Raw genomic sequence first — 22,012 nt, forward strand, 5'->3', positions numbered from 1 at the left:
TGCAATCATTAATAACCATTTTGTTCATCGTCACATATCCAAGGTCACAGACAAACAAATATTATATATAGTTAGTAAAGAAAGCAATAAAAGAATAAAGACAAAAAAATAAATAAGCGGATAAACCCCCACACACGCAAAAATACAACCTAAACTAGGTTTGACTTGCTTAGGGAAACTGTATTCCCCAGGAGAGTCGGGAGCTGTCGCTATTGAGGTTTTAGATCAGATAACGAAACTGGACGGACTGAACAAAAGAATCGCATTCCCAAACGATGAGAAGAAGACAGGAAAAATTAGAAGAGTCGTCACCGAATTTTATTTAATTTCCTCGTAAGAAGAGCAGGGGGGAAATAGTCGATAAAACCCTCATAAAGAAAAAAAGAAAGGATAAAGAATCGGTCTCGCAACTGAGATTAGGTTTAAAAGTTGGTTATGCAATGGGAATGTATTAGTACACCTCACGTCCATGGTACTCCATGGGAACCATTTAAGTTATCTCCGTGCGTGGGTATTATCTACTTATTGCTTTATTTTCAAAAAAAGGAGAGTGTGAAAGAATGAGATTTGGGTTTTTTGTTATTGTGCTCGCCAAGGATTGTGGCCCTTGTGCTTACGTATCATTCATCATGTGATGAAGAATTAGAGCTCTGTAGTTCAGAGTAGAAAATGTTTGTGAGTTGGTTGATTTTACCTTTGAGAAAAGGGTTTTTGTTGTGTTTCCCTAAGGCACAAAAATGAGTTTGATGAGTTGATGTTGATTTTACCTTGAAAAAGGGTTTATGAAAAGAATGTTTGTGATTAGATTGCACTAAAATCTATGGGGGGAGGCGAATATTCTAGACAAACAAGCCAAGCGTCTTGTGTCCAAAATAATCAGAGTAAGTGTAGGAAAACTCCATCCTTACTCATTCCCCATCACTTAAGGCTCGTGGCGCGCAATACTAATCATGTTTTTTTATTGTTTTTTGAGTTTGATTATGAAAATTCCACTTGACGTTGAATCAAGGGTTTATTGCTTTAATTATAAAATTGGTGATGTACAATGGATATACAAGGCAACCGAGCAAGAAAATAAAGGGTCTCATTGTAAGGTAGCCCAAGAGAAAGCCTTGTGTGTGCAAGCGTGACCTAAGATAACAAATGGATAATGGTATTATAGTCATGTCTCCCTAGGGTAGTGCCATGATTTTCGCATCTCAGAGAAACACGCACACGAAAATAGATCTGCCACCAATGTTATTTATCCAAAGAGAGGGAAATGAAACACTGAGTAAACCTACAAAAGGATGAATCTAATGGTCTCGCGACCAAGAGATGGGTAAGGGAGTCGATTACGCAAGGGGAAGGTATTATCACCCCTCACGTTTGTAGTACTCTACAAGATCCACTTTTGTTGTTCTAATCAAAAGCGTGCGTTAAGTCTAAAACAAGGTTGAGAAGGGAATGCATGAAAATGAATTATTAACAGAGAAAAATAATTTTTTTTATTATTGTACTCGCTTAGGTTTTGCAACCCAATGCCTATGTATCAAAAAGGATCAGAGCACTGTATTTCTTCTTAAAAACTTTGGTGTGTTGGTGTTTTTTTATGGGTAACAACCCTTATTGAAAATTTTCATTAAGAAAAGCCAAGTGGCAAAAGGAGTTTTGATTTGTTGAGTTTTTTTGTTGAAAGGATACATCAGATGGTCCCTCAGAAGGTGGGGGTATCTGTGTATTTCTCTCTTAATTGTGAAAGAGTTTCAATAGTATTACAGTGATTTTGAATTTGATTAAGAAAAAGGCTTTAGTTTTAGAATGGATGCAAAAGAGAGAGACTAACAGAAGGGGAATCACAATCCTACTTGTTGTCATGCAATGTGGACTTAAAGTTAGGATCAAAGAAACTTCTACCTAATGTTGTCAAACATGGATACCAATCCTTAAGTCTATTTAGTTCAATCTTGACTGAGAAAGAACTAAAGAATCTTATGGGGAACATGCAATTAAACACTTAAACACGGAAAGAAAACATCATATGAACATGTAATTAGGTAAACACCTAGGTAAGTAACAAACCAAGACCATAGATAACACAAAGAGAACTTAAACAAGTAGCATTCATATCATCAAGGAAAAATGAGAGAAGATATGGCAATTAAACAATCATACATCAAATGAGAACTGAACACTTACTCACATATAAGCACTTCAACAAGATACCTAAGGCAATACCTACTTAAACAAGAAAGCATCAAAGATAAAAGAACATGCAATTAGGTGAAAAACCAAGCAAGCAACAAGGTAGAAGGAAATATGATAATTGAACAATTACACATTAAACCATAAAGAGAAAGAGTCAAGGCATGGAAGGTGAACATCTCCTAACCTAATAACTATCCTACTTAAATAAATAAGGAAAGAAAGCTCAAATCAAAGGCTAACCAACCAAAAGAGCATGTTATCAAACATTCATGGGGTATCAACTTACCATCAAAGTAAGAATTTAGACATGTTAATCAAATCCCTAAAGATCATGCACAAAAGGTTTTGGCATTATAAAACCCAAAAGGGAAGCAAACACTTAAACAAGCTAGCATCCAAGGCTACAAATGTAGAGTGTTTAACTTAACATGGTATAAGAAAATGAATTGAAGTGAAGAGGGTGAGAAGAAAAAAAGTCAGCATCTAAGGCATAATAAACTCATTATCATCAATTAATCATGCTTGTAAAAGAAGTGTCACAAATATGTACGAAGGTAATGTCATAAACAACCCTAATTGGGAACTAGTCCTCTACTCTAGGTGCTAACAAGCACATACAAAAGAGAAGGGACATGGTGAAAAAATAAGAGACAACCATGAACAAGATAATCAACTTAAACATGTCTCTATGGCATATCAAAAACTCAAGCAAGAATTGAATTCAAGACATAAGCATTCAAGTAAGCAAACAATAATTCAAGTCAACAAGATAAGTCAATAATTCTTAAAAAAGAAGGATGGGAACAAGGCAATTAGACAAGAGAAGTCAATAGCTTAAACATGGAATAATCACACATGAGATACCTATAATCATAACCAAGGTAACATATCAAAGCATACTCAAATATGGGAGCAACAGATGAATCTTGGTGAAATCTAAAAATGCCTCTAAGAAGAGATAAACATTATGTTAAACAAAAGTGAGAAAGTAACATTGAAATGAGGTATCAAATCCCACAGGTCAGAAGCAAATGGCATGCTATATCAATCATATAAATCACTCAAGCATTAGGAAGTAATAATACAAGATATACTAAAGCAAAAGGTCACAAGATAGGCAAACAAATATCATGAGCAAAACTCAATTATACCTCATGATATTTCAATCATGAACAATAGAGGACAAAAAACCCTAAATGATTGCATAAGTGCATTCCTTAAACATACAAACAAAGCAAGCAAAGGCCAATCAATTAGGCATGCATTGTATCACTCAAAGGAAATATTTAGGAGGATCCAAAAATAGGTGAAAAATAATCAAAACATCATGAAGTCATCCACTTGTAAGTGTTCTAACATGTGTCTAAAAGAGTGGTCAAGTAGCAACTTAAGCCACCAACAATTGTCCACCAGTATCTCAACAAATAAGCATGCAATAAAGGCTCATAAAAATACAATAGACATGCATCAATTTGACATCAAAAGGCCTCAAATACACACTCAAACCCTAATCATATATGTGTCTAAAAATTCCCAAAAGGTTGGCTCAAGAACAAGTTTAAAATGGTGTTAATCGTCAAGCATTATAATCCATCATTGATCATACAAGTTAAGCATCAAGAAAAAAATGAAAAATTACCCAAAATGAAATATTAAATCATCTAAATAATATGAAAATCTCCTACAAACATGTGCCTAAGTATGTACAAAAATTGGGGTTAAAAGTCAATGGGAAGCGTCAAGAACCAAACCCTAAATAAAAAACTAGGTCAATCCAAACACATTTTTAATAAAATTGAAATAAAATATTAAAAAAATTAGAAAATAAAATAAAAAATATAGAAAACTAAGTAACATCCTAAAATTTAATCATGAATTTTTGGATAATTTTTAGGGCATTGGAACTATTAAAATAAAATCAGAATGAAAAAATAAAACAAAAGAAACAAAATGAAGTTAAAGGAATAAATGGGGTGTATAAGTAAAATAGGAAATAAACTGGAAACAAGCTAAACATGCGCATGAGCTAAAAACCCGGGGGTGGGAAAAGCGAAGGTGCAAGGCCCAAGAGTCAAAACCATTTAATCAGAATTAAAAAGCATGGCATTTTAAATAAAACAAAATAATCATGTGACCCTGCATCACTTGGACATGATGACTTAAGTCAGAAATGACAAAAATAAACATCAGCTAATCAAAACACACCACACATCATCTTCAACCTCGGTTAAAATCTAAACACGACATAACCCTAATCCCATGCAATCTCGTACAACAACTTCACATCCACATAACTTCATCCACAGTCCATGAAATTAAATGAAATCAAAAGCAAAAATGTAGATCTCATAGAGTAGAACACAACCATGTCAAGCAAATCTCAAAAAGATGGAACAATCATGGAGAAAGTTAGCACAAAAGTCAAGAAAAACACACTATTTTCAAAAAGTTTCAGCAACTCAAACATCTAACATCCAAACAATCCAGCAGAACTATCATGTTAAACCAACTATATACAATATATGCAAGTTATTCATGGCATGTGTAGATCCAGAATGAAGAAGATGAAGAGAGGATAAGCTTACCTAGTGGATAAGGTCCACTGCCTCTTGTGCTTGTTTAAGCTTAATAAACCCCACCAACAATGCTTTGTAGTCTTCAAATGAGAGTAAGGGAGCAGAGGAAATGAAGAGAGAAGAGCTTCAAATGAACAAAAATGCTTACAAGCTTCAAATTTGCAGATCCGGTTTCTCTCTCTTCAATGGCGTGTATGTGTGAAATCAGGTCATGATTGTCTTATATAGAATGTGCAGAGTGAGGTAAAGGGCTACCCAAGGTTAGAAATATGTTGAGGGGCATGATTGGAAGTTTGAGTGCAAAATGAGAGTGAGGTCATACGGCTGCATTTCATGTTCTTTCTTTGGTATGCTTGGTGCATTTTGGCCATGAGAAATGGGGTGGAAAACATCAGTGTAGGCTGGCACGTGAGAGAGAACATAATTAACATGTTGCACACTTAAAACATTCCTCTCTTTTTGCCAAATGCATGGGAACCAAGTCATGCATGTAAATTGCTTTGTTTGGGCCATTTAGGGAAAGAAAAAGGATGATGTATATGGTTTCAATGAGACATGATGGGTCATTTGGAGAAAAGTATGCAAAATTTGGTTAATGCACACTTTCACCTCAAGCTTAAACATGACCATTCAACCAACTTGGCACGAATACAACTTGATGTGTGCTCAACCAAAACTCATAAACTTGATACCAATGGAAAGGGAGGATCAAGGAACATTTTTCATGTTGAAAGCAACTTGAAATGAATACTCTAACACTCCTTAAAATTGTCATGAACTTTCTTGCAAATTCTGACTTAAAACACTTAGAAAATTTTCTTTGTGTTGAGCTTTTAATGACTTTGAAACACCAATCTTCCAATGATCATAACTTGAACCATGATGCTCTAAATTCTACAAACTTGGTATCTCCTTAAAGATTGGATAAAGTAGAACAACTTTCATGTTAAGGATAACTTAATATGGAGCCTTGGTCATAGGAAAAATTGGCCATGAAGACAGCTGGTCATTAACACCAAACTTGCCAAAAATAGTAAGATTTCAAAAACCCTAATTCCCAAATTAGGCAATTTTGATAAATCTCTTGATTTTCTTGATTCTTGTGATTCCATTTGGAAAAATCTAAAAAATTGGCCATATTTGACTTATGAGACCCATGTTTGACCTTAAAAAGTCAATAGTTGACTTTTTGGTTGCATAATTGATTTTTGTTTTACACAGTCAATTCCTTTTCCCTTTTGATCAATTGAACTTCTCCTGATTAAATACAATGACCAGTACTTCACATATGAATGCTTTGAGACATATATAGGAACATGGAAACAAGTTTTGCTCAAAAAGTCAGTCACAAACTAACTTTGACCAAAACCCTGGTTGATAGCCAAATGATAGGAGAATGATGATCATCTTTAAATCCCTTGACAATCTCAATCATCTGAGGATATAATGGACTTGTTGAAACCTCTTGAGGCATATGGAACCCTTGTGGCTTGATTTACCCAAGAGATTGAGGACACTTCCTTACCATTGACTTGAATACCTGTCCTTCTTCTTTCTTGCTTGAAATAAACCAATAGAACAAGATACCTTGATCCCATAACCATATAACCAATGATATGCATGAGTATGTATGATGGAGAGACATAAGCCAATTAGGGTTGAAAAGAAGAGGGTAAACTTCGGGGTACAACATATGCCCCTATTCAATATTCTTTTATCTGAAAGGTCGAAAAAAGCGACGACTTTCAGGCATTCAAGGTGGAAGAGGAATGAATACCAAAAGAACCGTAAAATTTGCACTCTGAGGAATGGTAATGCATTGGGTATTGATTAAACTTTCTCTTCCTTTTTTTACTGGAGGACATGCCAGTAAGCACGGGACTTTGAGAAATGCCAATAACGATTGGACTTAACTAAGGTGGACTAAACAGACCTGACCAAGGAACGCCAGTGAACACTGGACTTTGGGGAACGCCAATTATAATTGGACTTAATCAAGGAGGGCTAAACATATCTGACCAAGGAATGCCAGTAAACACTGGACTCTAGAGAAATACCAATAACAATTGGACTTAACCAAGCAGAGGTAAACAAACTTGAGCAAGGAACGCTAGTAAACACTGGACTCTAGAGGACACCAATAATAATTGGACTTAGCCAAGCAGGGCTAAACAGACTTGACCAAGGAACTCCACTAACATTGGACTTTGAGAAATAGACCCAAGTCGGTAATGAACCATGTATTAGGGTATTTTGTGAGAATTAATCTTCTAGGGATACATTGAAAAGACCTTAATTGGCTTATGTTCGATGCATGTTTGAATTTTTCTATGGCGTAATGCTCCATGTAAAAATGGAAATGCTACGCAATTTTATAGATGCAATGTAATGATTCATGATTTTGCCAAGAGATAAGAGAGATGTAGGGAACTACTGAAGAGAGTCCTGAAAATCTAAAACTCTACGGGGTATTGCAAAAATAAATTGCAAGCTCTGATGGAGAGATTCAAATTTTTAACGCAAACTCTGAATGGGGAGATTCAATGAAGATTGAACATTGTTGGGGATGACACCAATACCACAGGACCCGGGGGGAACAAAATTTACTTATGACTGCTTGAGGAATAACTTATCACTTCTTTCTCCTGGGATGACAGAGTCTTGCATTGTCGGGAATAAGAGGATTCATGCACAGAATTCTGGCTAGGGATGAAGTAATCTTCAAAACTACACTTCTACTGGAGATATGAGAATGCTTGAACAAGAAATCTTAATAAAGAAAATCTACTAGGGAGTGAGAAAAATCTTAGACAGACTCGATTGGGGAATAAGACATATCTCATAATCTGGGGATGAAACTCTACTTAAGGCATAAATAACCTCCATTAAGCACAACTTTAACAACATCTATTGGGCAATAAAAATTCTTTACCAAGAGATCTCGTCAATAAAAAAGTCAAGGATTCTCTGTTGGGAAAACAAACAGGTATGTCGTACATCTGTGCGTGAACAAAGGCTCCTGCAAAATAAAACACACAAAAGTGCCCCAGGTATAACATGACTAGTTTGTCTACCAACCCGACCATACAAAAATCCAAGCAACTTCAAATGTTTCTAGTCATGTTATGTAAAGCCTTTCGAATTTTCAGATGCAATGATTATCCAAAATTCGGACATTTTTGCAAATAAAATAGTAAAGTAAAAACAAAGAGCAAGCTTTTGAGTGAAAAAATCTTTTTATTGATTGAAAGTTGGCCTGTAAATAGGCATTTACATTAGGAAGCAATTCCTAGATAGAGGTAATTGCACAAACAAAAACAAAAGTGTATTACAAGACTGGAAATGTGAACACGGATTTCCATTAAGTTCCGATTTTGCTATAACTCTTACGACCTCAATGCTCTCATCACTTTGTTTTCGGAAGAAGATGATTTGACTGATTCCTACCCTTCGGGGTTTCCAACTGTAATAGCAAGATAAAATCAAAGATCTTCCGCAAGACGTAGTCTTTCGCTTTCAATCCCTAACTTTTTCTTGGATCTCCCTTTCGGGTTTTCAATCCACCGAGATACCCTTTTTTTGCCTAAGCTTCCCTCTCAGGTTTTCAACTTAGCGGGTGTACTTTTTTTTTATCCTTAATTTTTTCCCGAACCTTTTATTCATTTTTTGTGGTTCGTCGGGATGCCCATTTTTGCATAAGTCGTCGACTTAGCGGGTCCTTTTTATGCGAAGTATTTTTTGACTATGTCTGCATTCATAGGGAGTGGAAAGTCTCCACCATCCATAGTTCCAAGCATCATGGCTCCTCTAGAGAAAACTTTCTTCACAACATACGACCCTTCATAATTCGGAGTCCACTTGCCCTTGGGATCAGACTGAGGAAGAATAATCCTTTTCAAAACGAAGTCACCATCCTTGCAACTCTAAGGACGAACCTTTTGATTGAATGCCTTCTTCATCCGCTTTTGATATAACTTCTTATGATAGATAGCAGACATTCTTTTCTCTTCAATGAGGTTCAACTGATCGAATCTGTTATGAACCCACTCATCCTCGTCGAGCTTCACATCTGCCATCAACCTTAAAGAATGGAATTCAAATTCAATTGACAACACTGCTTCCATGTCGTACACTAATGTGAATGGGGTTTCCCCGGTCGAGGTGCGCACCGAAGTACAGTAACCATGCAAAGCAAAAGGTAGCATCTCGTTCCAGCCCTTGTAGGTTACAACCATCTTCTGCACAATCTTCTTGATATTCTTATTAGTTTCCTTAACAACTCCATTCATCTTTGAGCGATACGGGGAGGAATTATGATGCTGAATTTTGAAATTATGGCAAAACTCTATCATCATTTTGTTGTTGAGATTGAACTCATTGTCTATAATAATATTTTCGGGGGATCCCATATCGAAAAATGATATTCTGCTTGATGAAACGGGCAACCACCTGCTTAGTCACATTGGCATAGGAAGTATCTTCCACCCACTTGGTGAAATAATCGATTACCATTAAGATGAAACAATGTCCGTTTGAAGCGTTAGGCTCAACGAGTTCGATCATGTCAATGAACCATATTGTAAAGGGCCATGGTAAAGTCAAAACATTCAAAGGAATAAGAGAAACATGCACTTTATCAGCATAAATTTGGAACTTGTGACACGATCTAGCATGAAGGTGGCAATCGGTTTCCATGGTCATCCAATAATACCCTGCTCTCAAAATCTTTTTAGCCATGGTATGACCACTGGGATGGGTTCCAAATGAACCTTCACGAATTTCCTCGATAATTCTTTCTACTTCGTGTCTATCCATGCATCTGAGCAGAACAGAATCATGATTCCTCTTATACAACACATCACCATTCAAGAAAAACCTGGCAGACAACTTCCTCAATGTTTTCTTATTCGGGATAGATGCATCTTCCGGGTACTCTTGTTTCTCGAGGTATCTTTTGACATCATAAAACCAAGGCTTATCATCTCGCACTTCATTATTAGCATAGCAAAATGATGGCTTATCCAACCTCATGATGTTGATGGAGGGGGGCCTCATTCGCCCATTTAACCTTGGACATGGATGCCAGAGTAGCCAATGCATATGCTAAGTGGTTTTCTTCCCTCGGGATATGGTCAAATGTGATCTCCTCAAAATAAGGAATCAACTTCAATACATGCTCCCAATACGGAATCAGATTTGGGTGCCTCATCTCCCATTCTCCTATAATTTGACTGATAACCAGAGTTGAGTCCCCGTATACCTTCAAAAATTTGATTCTCAAGTCAATAGCTGCTTCAATCGCATAGATGTAAGCTTCATATTCGGCCATGTTATTTGTGCAATCAAAACAGATTCTGGCAGTGAAAGGAATATGAAAACTCGTGGGGGAAGTAATGGCAGTGAAGGTAGAGAAAAACAAGAAAGAGGGGGGGGGGGTTGAATTGTTTTGAAAAAAAACTTTTTGGAATTTAGACACACGCAGAAACAAATAAATTTAACACATAATTTTATACTGGTTTGCTTGAAATTCAAAGTTATTCCTGTCCACCCGGCTAAGGTGATTTCGCCTTCAAAAAGGACTTAATCCACTAACATTGAAATATTACACGAACAATCGTCTAAGAGAATAAGGATCTCTTAGCCCTCTCAAGTTTACAGACTTCACAAGTCACTTGAGGAAATTTCTTAGCAATATAATATGATTACAATAATGATTGGTGCTTCTAATATAAGGAGAAATTACACAATGTAAGAGCAAAGAATTATTTCACACGTTAGAGCAGCAACTCGTGTGAGAATGAATAATGAATATAGTGGAAGTATTGTATTCTCATGTGTTTCAGTTGTGTTCTTTGAGAAGCATTCCATCCTTTATATAGGAGTGATGAGAGGACCGTTGAAGGATGTTATTGTCAGAATCTTGGTGTTGATTCCTTAGGATTGGCAGTAATTTTAGAAAACAAATAATGTAATCATCTCTGTTGTTTTAATATGTTGGGTTGAAGAAATTCAACATCTGGACCAACATGTCATGTACGATGTCACGACATCAGGTCTGTGACATCGCACATGTGTAGGAAACTGAATTAATTAATTCAGTATATTTCATGGGATCAGCAAGGATATCTGGTGAATATCCTAACTCCCTTGTGGAGGTCTTGAAGACTAAATCAGAATATATATAGGCTCTAAATATGGAGATATATATGGAGAGAGTTTAGGAACTTGAAGACCTTGTTTGTAGCAGAATTTTTCTGCTGAAGTTGCAACAGCAAAGAACAAGTCTGCTGCAATTTTCTGAAGGCCCAAATCCAGTTGGGTGATTAGGTTATAAATAGCTGATTGTAATCTAGTCTTTGTAAGCCTCTGATAATGAATTTTTAGGGGTGTGTGTAAGGTAAACCTCCCAATCTGTGGGAAGGGTACCATGTGTTTCTCAGTGGTAAACCTGAGAGTGTTTGTTACTCAAAGCCTGTAGGCAAGAGTAATTATGTTCTTGAATGAAGCTGTGAAGCAAGTTCAAGGTGTTTGCACATTACATTGTATTTGTAGTGATAGGAATGGAAACTGGAGGTTTCTATCTAGGAGTTCCTAGGTATAGATTGCATTGGGTAGGGATTAAGTGATGAGTTGTAAACGGGGGAGTTTAACTCTGAATTGATACTACTAATAGTGGATCTTCTTCCTGGCTTGGTAGCCCCCAGATGTAGGTCATGTTGGACTGAACTGGGTTAACAATTTCCTGTGTTTGTTTTCCTTCTGTATGATATAATCATGTCTGCCAAACTGAGCATGTAATTCAGTCTGTTCAGCTAGATAATAGCAGACCTGATACATAGCCTTCTGTTGGAATGTCAAGCAGAATGTTTTGACATTCATCAACAACAGCACATACTGTATAATAAGCTGATGATCTCAGTTCAGTATGTAGTGAAGTCTGGATTTCAAAATCATCACAGACCTGGCCAAAAGATCATTGTGAACCTGTCAAACTGGGTGTCTTGACAGTTCTTCCAGAAAGCTAATACTGATGTAGAGACTGGTTGGTCTTTTACAGTACAGCAAATTTAGCTCAGTCTATTTTCATGAACCAAACAGACTTAGCATATGGTTCTGGACTTGGATGTCAAACGGAATGTTGTGACATTCACTCCTCACTGCATATGCTAAATTGTTGGATGGTTAGTTTTCTGTTTCAGGATTTTTCTCAGGCTATTCTTCAGGAATCCACCAGCTGATCTAAAATCTAGGAAACTAACAACTAAGCTACAATTAATGAACCTGGCAAATATTCTATTTGCTAGCTCCTTAATAAGTGAAGATTAGTTTAACTTGTTACAACCTTTAATTTAGGAAATACAAGTACATGACCAACAAACTGGAACAATGTAACAGATGATGTTCAAAACAGGATTGAGACATCGTGCTGTTATCTGTGTAGGAAAACAACAGAAGTGAAGGTTATGGTGCACATAACTAAGGGTTCCTCCTTTCTAGGATGACATAGAAGGAGAGGTCGTGACACTGTGAAAAGGTGCACAGTGTAATAACTGTCTTGCTGTAATAGGTACAATGTTAGATTTGATGTCGTGACTTGAAGTAGAACATCTGAATACTGACTACGCCAGAATTTCAATTGGTATCAGAGCAGGCATCCTGTTCTGTCTCTGGATGAGATCCATGGGTGATACTTTCTGGTATCTGGCAAGGAGTTATGTTAGTACTGATGCTGGAACCTGTGTAAGGTTCTGTAATTCCCTGAATGGTCCCTTGAAGTAGGTGGATGGACTGTTCATGACAGGAATGGTGTGTACCTGTCTCTGGAGGTTGGCAATTGGCCTGTGTGTGGGACAGCTGTGCCAGTACTAAATCACATTCAAACCTGGTATGGTCTTGGAGGCCAATCTGGTGAAGTGTGTGTTCATAGGTTGAGTTGTATTATGATTTCCGCTGCATAATGCCTGGCAAAACTCAAACTCTGATGTAGTTTCCCCTCATGTGGATGAAAGGCTGCTGTGTTCAAGATCTCATCATAATCTACTGAAGATGTCAAAGATACTTGAGTCCCCTCAAGTCCACTCATCATGACGTTCTCACTTCAGGATGGTAAGAGTCTCTTAATCACTGATTCTCTTACTCTCTTGAGTAGTGTATATGAAGACCTTGAAGACCTTCAAGGAAGGTTTGTTCCAAGGAGGTGGAACCAATGTTCTATGTGATGTTAGAACATGTTGTTCAACAAGTATGCAGCTACTGGTTGAAGAGCAGATGTTCTTAGGGTTCAAACAAAGGGATAATTCTGTTTGGAACCTACTCCTGACCTGGAAGAGGAGACATCTGTGTGTGCTAAGTTGACAAGAGCAGGGTCAACTGGGTGTGTGCTCAAGAAGGTCATCCCTAGAAGTTGAGCTGGTTGAGACGTGACATTGTGCAATCTCCTGCTGTTAGGCATCTTCCTGCAGTTTGATCAGGATTGGATTGGAGGAGTTAGTTGCCACTGGTAAGGGATGGTGGATGTCGTGTTGAGACATTTGTGTACAATGCATGGATATTGGTGTGGAGTTTCCATGATTGTTAATTTGAGGAGGAGTTTTGGTTAACCTCCTCACGTTTGGTCAGCCTAGGGTCAGGTTGGCTGTTGACCTGTGTCACAAGGGTTCTGGTTGATGTGTGACACATTTGCAAGGAAGGATTCATCTCTCTCATTCCTAAGGGTGAATCTAATCTGGAAAGAGTCTCAAGACTATTAATGTGCTTGCAAGCAGAAGATGTTGACACTAGAAGAGTATTTTCAAAGTATTCTTATGGTGGAAGTATCTGAAAGGATAATTGGGAAAGGATTTAAGATCAATGTCTACTTGTGTCAAGTACAAGTATTTAATTGATTATCCTTGGAGCTCAAGATAACTGATGTTCTTAAAGATGTTGGAACATCTCTTCTTCAAGACCCTGTGCAGAATCACAGGAAGGATAGTACATTGGGGTATGATCTAGCTCGTTGGTGGCAGCAAAAGCATATGATCTCTGAAAAGGTTTCCTGGCAAGAAACATGTTCAGCCTTGGTGAGTACAAGAAGAAGAAGGCATCACAGTCTTGATGGTGGTTACTTGGATCAGTTTATTTCTGATCTAGGTGAGGAAGTGCATTGGCTAATGCACACTGTGGAGTTAAGAACAAGTGGCAGCATTCTTAACCTCATGGAAACAGCCTTGCTTTAGGAAGTGGAATCCTTGGCAGAGCTGAAGGGTTAGTTTCCAACTGGTCCTTCTGAAGACTCATGCATCAGAGTGTCTGATGTCTTTGGAAAAGAAGCAGGGATTCATCAAGGTGTGAGCTTGGATGACTTAACTGCAAACTTGCAGGATGGAGGTTGTTTACTCAAACTTGGTTCCACAATCAAGTCTATGAGAACATTGAACTCTAGTTCTGTGAAGGGAGGAAGTTCTTTCAAGTGGCAGAAGAAGGAGCTGAATTCAACAGCTAGATGTCAAAACACAATGTTATGACATTTGGCTCAACATCAGACTCTTAGTTGGTGAAGTGGCACATCAACTTGAGATAGAAGGGTCTACAGGGTTGTAGATTGGATACTTCAAAAAGGTCGTCCTCGTAGCAGCACTTTGGAGTTGCTGGATGGTACATGTGCATGTCTTAGAAGAGCTAAGTTTTGTTCAACATGTAGCTTGAAGTTCAAGTCTCACTTGGAAGGTCAGAATATCCTTGGGAGAAGTCTGATAAACTTGGGGAGGTCAAAAAGCAGCATTTGACCTTTTCATATGAGAATTCATGAAGGAGGTAATCAACCAGTGGCAGTTGGCCTATCTCAGAAGTGAGTTCGAAGAATCAAGATAATCAACGTAAGGCAGCTGGTTATTCTTGAGGAAAGTCTGAGACAAATTACTTTTGAGCAGAAAAGTAGTAAGTTGAAGACTAAAGGAGGTGTTTCCATTCATCCCTTGGAGCTTGTGGTAGGAGTTCTGAGCCATCTATGGAAGATTATCTCATGTAATGGGATGAAAAGGCATATGTCCCAATTTATGTCTGGGTTCTTCTTGATCAAGCTGGTGACTCAGTGATATTTGAAGACTATCAGATGGTGTTCCCTGTTATGTGTGAAGGATGTCCTAACGAATGTTAGAACATTTTGTGAAATGGCTTTCTGTTCTGGTTAGAAGAGAGATTGACACAGAGTGTGGATGTGTTCAACCAAGAGGGTTGAACAGAGGGTGCGCTCTTGAAGACATGAAGATGAGTCTTATGTTCTCCATTCATCAAGTGGGTTGAGTTCTCTTCGAATCAGGAAGAAGGTGAAGGTCCAACCATGTTGGATATGTGTGACCTCCAAGAGAGTAGGTTGTCCATGACAGGGGGAGTTGTGCCTTTGTGCTGCAAGCAATCACCAAGCTTGTGGTCTATGTGTACCCAGATGACTAGGTAGTTATCAGGATGCTGTGATGTATGTCAAGGCTGAGTGAGCAGAAGAATGTCTGACCGGATGTCATGACATTGCCCTGGACATTGCTGTTAATTCCTCCTGAATTTTAAAGTCAGTAGGAATTATGAGGGTGATGTGGCTAAGTCTGATAAACCAGAATAAGCCTGATGGCTACAGCTGTGTGGTACAGGGGGAGTAACCATCAACTGAAGTGTGAAAAGTTGGCTGTAGCAGTGCTAGGTGTCAAGTCTCTACTGGAGGTATGACAGAGGTCTTGGGAAATGTTGAATACTGGCTGAATGCAGGAATGTTAAGACATCGCGTGCAACGTGTCTGACTGCATATATGGAATGGTCTCCATGCACTGGAACGACTGTTTTGGAAAAGAAACAGTCAAGAGCTATAAAAGGTATTCAAAGATAGTCTGAGATTTTGTTGGTGATTCTCTGACTGTTTCTCAGCAAAAATAAATGCATCTTGACCAAGCATTTATTTCTACCGGAAATTCCTAGGCACGGGCAGGACTATTTAAAGGATGCAATAGCCCTCTTCCTCTCACAAGAAAAACACTCCACTCTCAGAATCATGGGGTATATTAAGGTTTGGGCAAGCTGCGCCTGGATCTGGTTTTGTGAAGGGTGCCTTTACAAATGTTTAGCTAAAAAGGGGGAGAGAAATATAGTCCTGGGGTTGAGAATGTACCAGAAGAAAGCCAACTCTGGAGGTGGCAGCAAACAGAAGTTGGCATCAGGCACAAAATCCACCAACTGGGGTTTCCACTTGTGTCTTGTGATCTGAGTTAAGAAGACAGTTGTGCCTTGTGATCTGAGTTACATTGTCTAAGTACTCAGCATTACATATTCTTCTGGAAGCTCTCCGGTTGAGGGGAAGGGTTCTGGTACAACTGAGTATTGTCCCTCTTCTTCCCCATGTACACCAACTTTGGTGTTTGTGGTGGTAGAGCCAATGACGGAGATGAAGAGCATTCCCAAATTGGGATGTTTTGTCCAGTGTATTGTTTATTTGTTTTAGCTAAAATTTGCCAAAGGGGGAGATTGTTGATTCCTTAGGATTGGCAGTAATTTTAGAAAACAAATAATGTAATCATCTCTGTTGTTTTAATATGTTGGGTTGAAGAAATTCAACATCTGGACCAACATGTCATGTACGATGTCACGACATCAGGTCTGTGACATCGCACATGTGTAGGAAACTGAATTAATTAATTCAGTATATTTCATGGGATCAGCAAGGATATCTGGTGAATATCCTAACTCCCTTGTGGAGGTCTTGAAGACTAAATCAGAATATATATAGGCTCTAAATATGGAGATATATATGGAGAGAGTTTAGGAACTTGAAGACCTTGTTTGTAGCAGAATTTTTCTGCTGAAGTTGCAACAGCAAAGAACAAGTCTGCTGCAATTTTCTGAAGGCCCAAATCCAGTTGGGTGATTAGGTTATAAATAGCTGATTGTAATCTAGTCTTTGTAAGCCTCTGATAATGAATTTTTAGGGGTGTGTGTAAGGTAAACCTCCCAATCTGTGGGAAGGGTACCATGTGTTTCTCAGTGGTAAACCTGAGAGTGTTTGTTACTCAAATCCTGTAGGCAAGAGTAATTATGTTCTTGAATGAAGCTGTGAAGCAAGTTCAAGGTGTTTGCACATTACATTGTATTTGTAGTGATAGGAATGGAAACTGGAGGTTTCTATCTAGGAGTTCCTAGGTATAGATTGCATTGGGTAGGGATTAAGTGATGAGTTGTAAACGGGGGAGTTTAACTCTGAATTGATACTACTAATAGTGGATCTTCTTCCTGGCTTGGTAGCCCCCAGATGTAGGTCATGTTGGACTGAACTGGGTTAACAATTTCCTGTGTTTGTTTTCCTTCTGTATGATATAATCATGTCTGCCAAACTGAGCATGTAATTCAGTCTGTTCAGCTAGATAATAGCAGACCTGATACATAGCCTTCTGTTGGAATGTCAAGCAGAATGTTTTGACATTCATCAACAACAGCACATACTGTATAATAAGCTGATGATCTCAGTTCAGTATGTAGTGAAGTCTGGATTTCAAAATCATCACAGACCTGGCCAAAAGATCATTGTGAACCTGTCAAACTGGGTGTCTTGACAGTTCTTCCAGAAAGCTAATACTGATGTAGAGACTGGTTGGTCTTTTACAGTACAGCAAATTTAGCTCAGTCTGTTTTCATGAACCAAACAGACTTAGCATATGGTTCTGGACTTGGATGTCAAACGGAATGTTGTGACATTCACTCCTCACTGCATATGCTAAATTGTTGGATGGTTAGTTTTCTGTTTCAGGATTTTTCTCAGGCTATTCTTCAGGAATCCACCAGCTGATCTAAAATCTAGGAAACTAACAACTAAGCTACAATTAATGAACCTGGCAAATATTCTATTTGCTAGCTCCTTAATAAGTGAAGATTAGTTTAACTTGTTACAACCTTTAATTTAGGAAATACAAGTACATGACCAACAAACTGGAACAATGTAACAGATGATGTTCAAAACAGGATTGAGACATCGTGCTGTTATCTGTGTAGGAAAACAACAGAAGTGAAGGTTATGGTGCACATAACTAAGGGTTCCTCCTTTCTAGGATGACATAGAAGGAGAGGTCGTGACACTGTGAAAAGGTGCACAGTGTAATAACTGTCTTGCTGTAATAGGTACAATGTTAGATCAGATGTCGTGACTTGAAGTAGAACATCTGAATACTGACTACGCCAGAATTTCACTTGGGCAATGATGGATGATTAATGTCATTAATTTCTGTGTTCTTTCCAAAACAATTTTGGGGCGCCATAAACTTCTTCCTGAATTAGATTCTTTCCATAAGTGGGTTCCTTCATAGCTAAGTATTATGAATTAGATAGATCGAACTTTAGAGTCTCTATTCAACAGGGTATCATCAGATAGATGCTTGTTGGTTGTTGTCTTTAGAGCTTCCTTTCACTTGATTTTATCAGAGCGTAAGTCTTTAAATTCTAGAGTCATTCTTCCACTTCAGAGTGTCTGATGTCTTTTGTTTAGCTTGCGCTTCCATTGATCAGAGTCAGAGCTTCTGCTTGCGTATCTTCTAATTGGTATCTTAGAACTTGATTTTATATCTGATGAGTGTCTATTTGACTGTTTTGATTAGAGTCCTGCATACTTAGAAAAATTTCGTTAGGGTACCATTTTTGTTTCATCCTTTGTTATTATCAAAATCTTAGAGATACATTGTAGAACTAAGTTTGTTCTTACAATCTCCCCCTTTTTGATGATGACAAAACAAGTCAGAGTGATGATGAAACAGTAAATATCATCTCAGAATCAGATAAGAACCAGGGACTCCCCCTGAGTTAAATCATCAGATTTCTCAGAAGTTCTTACCAGACCTTTTTTGTGTGGTAGTTAGTTTGTACCATACTTATTATCCTGCATAACTTTAGTTTTCATAAATCATTAAGATATTAATGTTCGCAGTGCATTAAGAGGTTTAGATATGTATTTTCATCAAGCTGTTTTAGTTCTCCCCCTTTTTGTCAGACTCTAAAAGATGTAGAAAGTAAAGCAAGAAATAGATATTCATATATAAGAGAGAAAGTTGGTACAAATAGGCAGCAATGAAAGCATATATCATAAGGCATAAGAAAAAAATCAGAAGAAAACAACAAAAAATGATCCTAAGTGCCTAAGGGTTTGGAGGCGGAGGCATCCTTTGGAGCAGTTGAGTCAGCAGGTTCTGAATGTTGTTATTGACGGAGTCCTGGTGATCCAACATAGCTCTCACAACTTGTTGTTCCTTTTGCAGTTCCCCCAGAGTTTTCAATATCAGAGGTGCGAAACCAGAGTTAGATTGCTCCCCCTGAGTTAGAGCCTAAACACTGGCCTTTGCAGCTTTCTCTGCAGCAATGTGTGCTGCTTCTTCAGCTTCGACTTTAGCTTTTGCCTCAGTTTTAGCAGCATCCGCAGTAGCAACAACCTTCTCTTCAGCTTCTCTGATTTGTTGCTCTTCTTCCAAGCGAGCTTTCTCTTCTGCTTCCTTTCTGGCCTTTTCCTCAGCCTCTCTGACCAAGCGAGCATGTAGCCTTACTCCAACATCTTTGAAAAAGTCGTTGCGGACTTGTTCAAAGAGGCCTTTCAGTTTGAAGGCTTCAAAGGTCATCCATCTGATCACTCGGTTCCAGTGGATCCTCACTGCAAATGGATCATCACTGATGCCATAGTTGACAGACAGAGACTTGATCTTCTCCACTGAAGACTCTGCAAATAAAGTGATTGCTTCTTCTAAGATGGGGAAGGCAGGTTGTGGTTCAGATTTAGGGGATGGGGATGATGGTGGTGTTTGGTTGGTGTCAGCGGGAGTGTGAGTAGGGATGATCCTCAGAGGTTGGTATGGTGGGAATATCAAAGGGTGGTGGTGTTTTTTGTGTAGGTGGTATTGTGGGTTGTTGTTCAGAGGGTGGAGTTGCTGGTTGTTCAGAAGGTGGTGGTTGTGGTTGTTCAGATTGGGGTGGATTTGTTGGTTGTTCAGGGGGTGGAGAGGTGGTTTCTGGTTCAGGTTGTGGTGGTTGCTGTGAGGCAAGAGCACACGCCTGAAGTTGGGCTAGTGTGGGGAATTGGGGGTCAGAGGGTTCGGTGTCTGATGAGAGAATGTAGTATAGTGGGGATGAAGGTGTAGAAGAAGACGATGAGGTGGTTTCGTTCAATATTTCTGCTTCAGAAACGAGTAAGGTAGTGGTTGTGAGATTGAATTTTAGAGAAGGTGGGTTAGAGGTTTTGGTGGTGGAGGGTGGTGTTTCTGATTGGGTGTAAATGGAAGTGGTTTGGGGGAAGAGAAGAAGCAAGCGACTTTAATTTAACAGAGCGAGAAGGAGGCAGAGACCTACTTGGAGAATCAGCCAGAGGGACTGGAGGTCTTGACCCAGAAGTTTCCCCTAATTTATCCTTCTTGGCCTTCTTTGATTTTTCAGAGGGCTCTCGCATTCTCTTCATGAAGTTTGGTGGATGCTCAGGCGGCCAATCCACAGAGAACTCTGATATGTCAACGCCTTGGCTTGCAAGATCATTCAGATAATGTGCCACCACTTCTAGAGGGTCAATCTTGGAGAAGAGGTCCAGACTGTTGGGAATCTTCCTCTGATCCTTAAGTGCTTCCCAGGATGTGTCTAGAGTGGGTTTAACTCTGACTTGCTCAATTACCCCCATACTCTTTAGATTGCGAGCATTCAGAGGTCTTCCAATGTCAACAATGACATCCTCTATCAGATTGTGATGGATCAGGTGATCCACTAGCCCACTCTCGATCAGAACATCAGAGATGAGTCTTCCCAGAGGAATGTAGGTTATGGGTTCATATTGTTTTTGGTATCCTTGACAGAATCTCTGAGATACTTGAAGAGTAGCGTTGGCAGGTTCAGTTTTAGCCCTTTGTGAATGCAGTAGAGGATGAACTTCTGATCCGTTATGATATAGTCAGAAGATTTAGAGGAAGGGCGGTGATGGATGATGCCCGGGATGATCTTCAGCCGAACTCGGGGTTCTGGTGAAGTTCCTTGTTCTTGGAGTGTTTACCTCCAGCGTTCTGTTGGAAGATAGTTGGGGCAATTTCCTGGGACAAGTACTTTGCCCTAGGGTTGATGTTGTAGATTCTTCTTCCCCCTGCCTTCTCCATGTTCAGAAGGGAGGCGATGGATTTCTCAGTGATTACCATCTTGACCCCCAAAACGTATGAGATGATGTAGTGGTCATCTGCGTCTGCAAAACGCCAGAACTCCTTTACCAGATAAGTGTACACAGGGCCGTAGAGTCTCTGGAGGTACATTTTCCATCCTTGCATTCTTAGTTCCTCAGTGAGGTTTATGCCATTGCGCTTCATGTTATCAAAATCTACTAGTGATTCGCATAATACTTAAAACTTGTCAAAGGGCGTGGCAATATGAATGTGAGGTTCACGGTCTAGAATGTGAGGTTCTTTGTAGATTGGGGTAGAAACGACGCCAGTAGTAGCAGTTGTTTGTTGAGAAGTAATGGGCGTCTGATCAGTTGATTCCATCTGTTGAGAATAGTTGTAGACGGATTGTTGTTGAGCATCCATGAAGAACTTTGATGAACTTTGTTTGAAGAATGAAGAACTTTGCTGAAGATGATGAAGAACTGATGAAGATGATGAACTTGAGAGAGAAGAGGGTTTGTGCAGGGCGTGAGTGTAAAAGTGTGAGATTGTGATAAGTGAAAAATATAAATACACAAAGAGATGCATGTAAAACGACAACGTTAGAGGCAGTTGAGAAGTTATGAAATTAATGATGCATATTAACCAAGTTGACACGCTTAGGGGAGCATGATTACAGCCCATGATGGATGTCTAATCACAAGTCGGCACACTACTCGAGGAGATCTCAAGGGTCTGTCTCTTGATTTCTGCTAGACAACTGTCTAGAAGATCCAAAGTCAGACGCATGATGCCCCACGTGTTGAGCTATCTGATCTTCAGGAATACCAAGGGATTGGATCCTGAGGATTTCTGATTCAGATGACTCCTAACTGGTAGAGGTATCAGAGTCAGGTCCAGATACCAGATCTTTATTTTAGAGCCTTATTTTTGCTATTTCAGATAAGCACATTTGGTTTATTATGGGAAAATTTCGATTTTTAAATGTTTAAGAATAAATGAGAATTTGTCTTCAGCGAGGGGTTTAGTGAAAATATCAGCCCATTGATGGTCTGTATCAATAAATTGTAAGGATATTACCCCTTTCTGAACATAGTCTCTGATAAAATGATGTTTTATTTCTAT

General features: G+C 38.8%; 1 protein-coding gene across 1 annotated transcript; it reads right to left on the reverse strand.

The window, feature by feature from the left end:
- Window positions 1-19,568: 19,568 nt before the first annotated feature.
- LOC127098277 (proline-rich receptor-like protein kinase PERK2) lies at window positions 19,569-20,421 on the reverse strand. Its single transcript, XM_051036823.1, has 2 exons — window positions 20,103-20,421; window positions 19,569-20,014 (listed from the first exon to the last, which is right to left on the reverse strand). Exons 1-2 carry the CDS (start codon window positions 20,419-20,421, stop codon window positions 19,569-19,571), a joined length of 765 nt encoding a protein of 254 aa, XP_050892780.1.
- Window positions 20,422-22,012: the final 1,591 nt, after the last annotated feature.

Source organism: Lathyrus oleraceus, chromosome 1 (assembly GCF_024323335.1).
Source record: "Lathyrus oleraceus cultivar Zhongwan6 chromosome 1, CAAS_Psat_ZW6_1.0, whole genome shotgun sequence".
Classification (NCBI taxonomy): Eukaryota; Viridiplantae; Streptophyta; class Magnoliopsida; order Fabales; family Fabaceae; genus Lathyrus; species Lathyrus oleraceus.